The sequence below is a fragment of the Morus notabilis genome, unplaced genomic scaffold (genome assembly GCF_000414095.1).
Source record: "Morus notabilis unplaced genomic scaffold, ASM41409v2 Scaffold1528, whole genome shotgun sequence".
NCBI lineage: Eukaryota > Viridiplantae > Streptophyta > Magnoliopsida > Rosales > Moraceae > Morus > Morus notabilis.
Window position 1 is genome coordinate 1 of NW_010367897.1, and position 5610 is coordinate 5610.

The following is a 5610-nucleotide window of genomic DNA, read 5'->3' on the forward strand; positions in this document are numbered from 1 at the left end:
AAAAAAAAAAAAAAAGAAACATAAAATCTCACAAGAAATATGAATAGAAAAAAATATTTTCTCTAAAATAATGATCAAACCCTAATGAAAGAAAATTACAAAACAAAAAATAATATCATTCAACATTACAATAAAGAAAAAACATGATGTGACCATAATAAAGAATAGATAATTTTATTATTTAAATTAGATATGAAACATGAGAATATATTATATGCAAAGAATAGATAATTTCATTTTTAAAATGACGAAAGCATTATGAAAGAATAACATTAGCAACAATAATGAAAACGCACTCATGCAATGAAAAATGCAAAACAAGAAATTAGCAACAAAAGAATAATTACAACCATTGAAATCCGGAAAAAAAAAAAAAAAAAAAAAAAAAACCCAAAAAAAAAAAAAAAAAAAAAAAAAAAAAAAAAAAAAACCCGAAGAAATGAAGACAGATGAAATCTGAACAAGAAGAACATACAAAAGAAAAAAGAAACCGAAACAAAAGAAAACTTCGTTTAACAAATGATCGAATTGCCGAACAAAAGAAATCCAAACAAAAACAAATTACGATACCTGCGTTTGAATAAAATCCGAATAGCAAGAAGTAAACCTCAGACAACACAAAATTACAACTTATAATAAACGTAAGGAAAATTTTATATTATTCCGAGTTGTTAATGAGAACGTCAAGTTTAATTTCAACTTTTTGATAGCAACATACGTAGTGGTAAGTTGTCATTTTTTTTATATTGATAGCTGCACTTGTTTATTATTAATCTGTTATTATTATTATTTTTTTTTTTATATTGAGAGCTGCACTTGTTTATTATTGATTTATGAAACAATCTTTTAAACACCTATGAATCAAAAAATGACAACAGCAGATATCCCGACAATTAGTACAACAAAGTTAAGCTGGGAATAGTACAATAAAGTACAAGTTGTTAGAGTTTCTTTTTCATATAAAATTGGAATTAAAGTTTATGTTTCTAACTATTCTTAAGTCGTAGGAGGTAAAATAAAATAATTCCTATCTTCTGGAGACGAAATTATAAATATCATGTATCATATATAATATAAGGAATCATTCTTGGGAAAAAATTTTGTCAAAACTTTAAAAAAAAAATTTTAACTTTACGCATATGGCTAAAATTAAACAAGGTAAACGCTCCCAAAAATTGAAGTGTTGAGTACTTGAGTTTTCAATCAGCTTCATAACATTAATTGCATGAAGCGATGGCCGATTTCATATGACTGAATATTTAAAGAATATTCCATGATACTAATTGACGTGAGAAACCGAAATTTTTTTTTTTTTTTTGTTTTTTGGCCGTGTGCAAATACGCAACACCAGACTAGAACTAATAAGACCAATCCATGCATAGAAAAGTAGCAGGATTATGGAAAAGCAACAAATGGCTGTCCTCAAAACAATAAGCGTGGAGGGCCCTACAACTACTTTACTTTGATAATGTCATATTGTATTAAGCAGGATCTGGGATTAACGAATTCCACCAGGGAAAAAAGGAAGATGAAAAAAAAAATTAAGTTTTTGAGTTACCATAGAAACTCGTGTCTATGCACAATTCTCACATCATATTAGCTACAACTCAAAACGCATTTTACTCCAAATTGAGTTCTGAAAAGGAACAATAACGACCAAGGAAATGGTTTGAGGTAAGCCGATGAAGCAACAAAAGACTCTTAAGCTGAATGTAATATAGCTTCTCATACAGAAACAACTAAATTAGAGAATCAACTAAGACTATGCAGCCTCTCACAAGTAAATTTCACATTACACCATTCATGGCTGATAATACTGAGAAAGCAGGACGGCGGGACTGAGGATGAGTCAGTTCCTAAGGCTTCCTTGGTGGGGAACTGCTGCTAGAGCTGTTGCTACTGCTTCTTCCTCTCAAAGGCCTAAAATATGTAGCGGTTTTGCTCAGAGAAAATACTAAAATCTCAAGCATCGATAATAAACATGATTCATGATAAGAATAAAAAGTGAAAGTAGAGAATAAAATCTTGCAAAAATATTCGCATAACATATCATGTCCATACTTCATTGTATTAAAGGCACTACGCTTGCTTGGTGTCTTCATATTTTACTTCAGATTACAAGAATATTACAAAAGAAAGAAATTTTTTAAGACATTTTACCTTCTTGGACTACGAGATATTCTCCGGTTAAGCTGTTCAAGAAGAAACGAGCACCACGTCAAAAGCTACCCGGCAAGCAAGTTCTCTAGTAAAACAAATAAACAAAGACAAACCTTTCGTGGACTAGGTGATTCAGAAGATGACGACCTCCCACGCCTTCCAGCTGGTCCTCGACCTCTGTGAAGACACATAAAAAGATAACAGGCATGTTAGATTATGAGATAACAATAAGTAGAACTATAGAGTATAAAGAGAATTCAATGGTGGTAGATGATCATGGGCTTTTAAATAGGAAAAAGAACTTTAGGGGTCTTGGATATCCAAATATTACCTTCTTGGTGAAAGTGATCTAGAGCGTGACCGAAGAGGCCTACGAATTGGAGAGCGGCTACGTCTACGAAGTGGAGATCTTCTAGGAGGACTGCGGGCCCGTCTTGGAGGGGAACTGAGTGAAAACAAGTATACTAATGAGATGAAACCAAAAGATGCATCGCATAGAAAGTAAAACTAATTTGTAATTTGAATAACATAATCAACATAGTTACCGCCGCCTTGGAGGAAGGGGAGAGCGTCTACGAACAGGGCTGCCACGCATCCTTCTAGGTGGGGATCCCCTGCCGAAATGATGATCATTCATAAGTGGTAAAGAATAACTGGTCCAAGTCTTTAAACACAAAAGCAGGAGATGGAAGTGCATACCTAGGAGGAGGTGATCTCCGCCTTGGCAGAGGGGATGTAGAACGACCCCTTCCAGGAGATGCAACCCTTCTTCTAGGTGGTGTATCACCACGGCGGTGAGGAGACCCTACTCGACGACGAGGAGGAGGAGAGTCACCGCGTCGGCGTGGAGGAGAATCAGGGAGTCGTCTCGGTGACCCACCTCTACGAGGAACAGGGGATCTCCTTCGTGGCGAGGGTAGAGGTTTCCGGCGAGGGGAAGCTGAAACCAAAGGTCCATATTATAGGTTCGGATGATTGACAAAACAAGTAACACATGTAAGCCATAAACTTATATATCTCAATTTATAAACATACGCTCCCTCGGTCGTTTCGGCCCATCCTTCTCAGCACTGAGATTATCAGCTTTGGGTGCATCTCTCTTTGGAGCAGAGGTGGCAGCCTTAGGAGGTGGTGAAACCTTCTGTCTTTGAGGTAATGTGAACCTTGCTCGAACTACATTTCCATCAATTTGAGCCTGCAATGAGGGTTTATCAATAACCATCATTTTCGTGATATGCTATTCTCATACTTCTACATTTCATGAAAACTTACGCCATCCATGTGCAATTGTGCTTTCTCTGCATCCGCTCTGGTCTTGAACTCAACGTACCCATATCCTTTTGGAAGATTGACCTTCAGCACAATGTAAATTAGATTTCAGATAATTCTATGAGGAAAAAAAAACAAAAACAAAAAACCATGTAAAAATATAACATATAGTCAGAACTTACGATACGATCCATTGCAAGCTCTACATTGACAACCTCGCCAAAGTTACCTATGAAGTCATGGAAAAGGTGGTAAAAAAAATACTTTTCATATGCATAGCAAGTATACCACTGGTAAGTGTTAAACATCAATATGAATCACACAATAGCTTTCAAATTTCTTGGTAATACCCACGCTGTTTGTTTTACAGCTAAAAATTAATTCACTTGCACAATAAGGATGGAAAAGGTTTTGCTGATCAGTCATCCATCAGATGATATGCCTTTATACCAAAAGAAAAAAGGAAAAGAAGAAACCAAATCTGTCTTAGAAAAATACAAGTTGAAAGTCCAAGAAAACCAAGGGTCCTTTAAAGGAAGGAAAAACAAAAATGAAAGTAAAGAATCTCCCAATTGCATATACTAAGATAATGTACACCAACAACTATGGTTATAGACAAATCACAGCTCATACTGCAACCAGGTAGAGGCGACATTAATCAATAGAATCATCATAGTAATTAATACCACGTGATAAGAACAAAAACATACTAAATATTTCTCGCAGATGGCCCTCGTGCACATTCCTGGTGAGAGCGTCAATGTGAAGAACAAGTGACTCATGAATAGGAGAAGCTTTCCTGAAATTTATTGCAAACGTTAGGAGGCAATAATATCAAAGGCGAGTCAACAATATAAATATGAAATCCTTGAGAGAGAAACCACCAAGCAAAGTTTAAGACTCTAGCTGAATCTTTACCTTGGAGAAGGAGAAGCCCTTTTAGATTGAGGTGGTGGGGAGCGACCCCGCCTAGCTGTTTCACCAGGACTGCAAAAGAAGTGCAAACGACATACTTAAAATCTTGATGGACCATGAAGAAAATGCGATACACAAACCACAATTACATCCAAAGAACCCAAAAAAAATGTTAAAGTTTGTATCTTTACACCTAAAGAAGTAAAGTTCTAAGGGAAAAATACATTCTCAACGATTTAGAGAAAATACACATAAATATACCATCATATTTCGCACAACTTAAGCAAAAATTAACAGCATTCTTGCGTAATTATGACAGTTAGTATGCATCATTAACCAGTTAGTTTCCGAGAACCCTACAATTGAAACTCCTCTTGGTTATTAACAAAACCTAAAAAACTAATATATTCAAAATCATGAAATTAAGGTAGTCCTAATTGAAAATTCCCCTTTAATGGGAGGAAAACAACACAAACATAACTAAACAATCCAAGAAATCAGATAAATTCCTCATTGCACAAATTTTCCATCTTTCCATCATCGAACAATAGAAAAACTGAAAAAGGAACTATTTCCAACAAATCGAAACCCTAAACAGGAAAAGAGGAAGAAACCTTTTCCGGGACGGAGGGGGGCTTCGGCTGCCAGAGCTAACGCTGTGAGACGGAGAGGAACTGGAGGAGGAGGACCTGGAGCGAGATCGCGAGCGCGAGCGAGAGCGAGAAAGCGAGCTGGAGCGAGAATCGGAGCCGGAGTAGGAGCGAGAGCGGGAGCGCGAAGAGGAGCCGGAAATCGAGCCGGACGGCGAGCGACGGCCTCGGCTAGGCTTCGCCATGGTTAATTGTGGTGCTAGTTCGAGGTCTACCAGTGACAGTCAGGAACCCTAGATAAACCCCCTCACGGCTGAAGGAACGAGCGCTCAATTTTTGGGAGAGGGAGATCGTCTCAGAGATTATTTTATTTGTTCCGGAGAATAGTGGACCCCACAAAAGGTAAAATGTCTATTTGTTTATTAATTTATTACGAAATAAAAACGACACAAATAAGAAAACGACATTAAAAGTAAAACGACGTCGAACGTTGAGAAACGCTGTATTCATGATACGACTACAATTCTAAAGACTAGAATGATATCGAGGAAAACGACATCCGCTTATAAAGGACAATAAACGAAACAATTAAAGGACGATAAAATGTAATACGACAATAACCACAAAAACTACATTCACATAAAAACAAAACAAAGAATCAGACGATGATAGTAGC

General features: G+C 36.5%; 1 protein-coding gene across 1 annotated transcript; it reads right to left on the minus strand.

Moving 5' to 3' along the window:
- Positions 1-1525: 1525 nt before the first annotated feature.
- Positions 1526-5293, minus strand: LOC21384188 (serine/arginine-rich splicing factor SR45). The gene is made up of 12 exons (XM_010113651.2): positions 4959-5293; positions 4348-4416; positions 4140-4228; positions 3612-3658; positions 3433-3513; positions 3196-3355; positions 2860-3100; positions 2706-2774; positions 2492-2605; positions 2274-2337; positions 2161-2192; positions 1526-1920 (listed from the first exon to the last, which is right to left on the minus strand). The coding sequence occupies exons 1-12, from the start codon at positions 5177-5179 to the stop codon at positions 1857-1859; spliced, it is 1251 nt and encodes a 416-aa protein (XP_010111953.2). The 5' UTR covers positions 5180-5293; the 3' UTR covers positions 1526-1856.
- Between the last annotated feature and the right edge of the window lie 317 nt (positions 5294-5610).

Excerpts from the sequence above, each read along its gene's own strand:
- LOC21384188 (XM_010113651.2), bottom strand. The coding sequence starts at position 5,179 with ATGGCGAAGCCTAGCCGAGGCCGTCGCTCGCCGTCCGGCTCGATTTCC. Across the intron at positions 3,659-4,139 it reads CCATCTGCGAGAAATATTTA|GTAACTTTGGCGAGGTTGTC; the intron begins GTATGTTTTTGT and ends ATGACTTCATAG. Across the intron at positions 3,356-3,432 it reads CACAATTGCACATGGATGGC|GCTCAAATTGATGGAAATGT; the intron begins GTAAGTTTTCAT and ends CCCTCATTGCAG.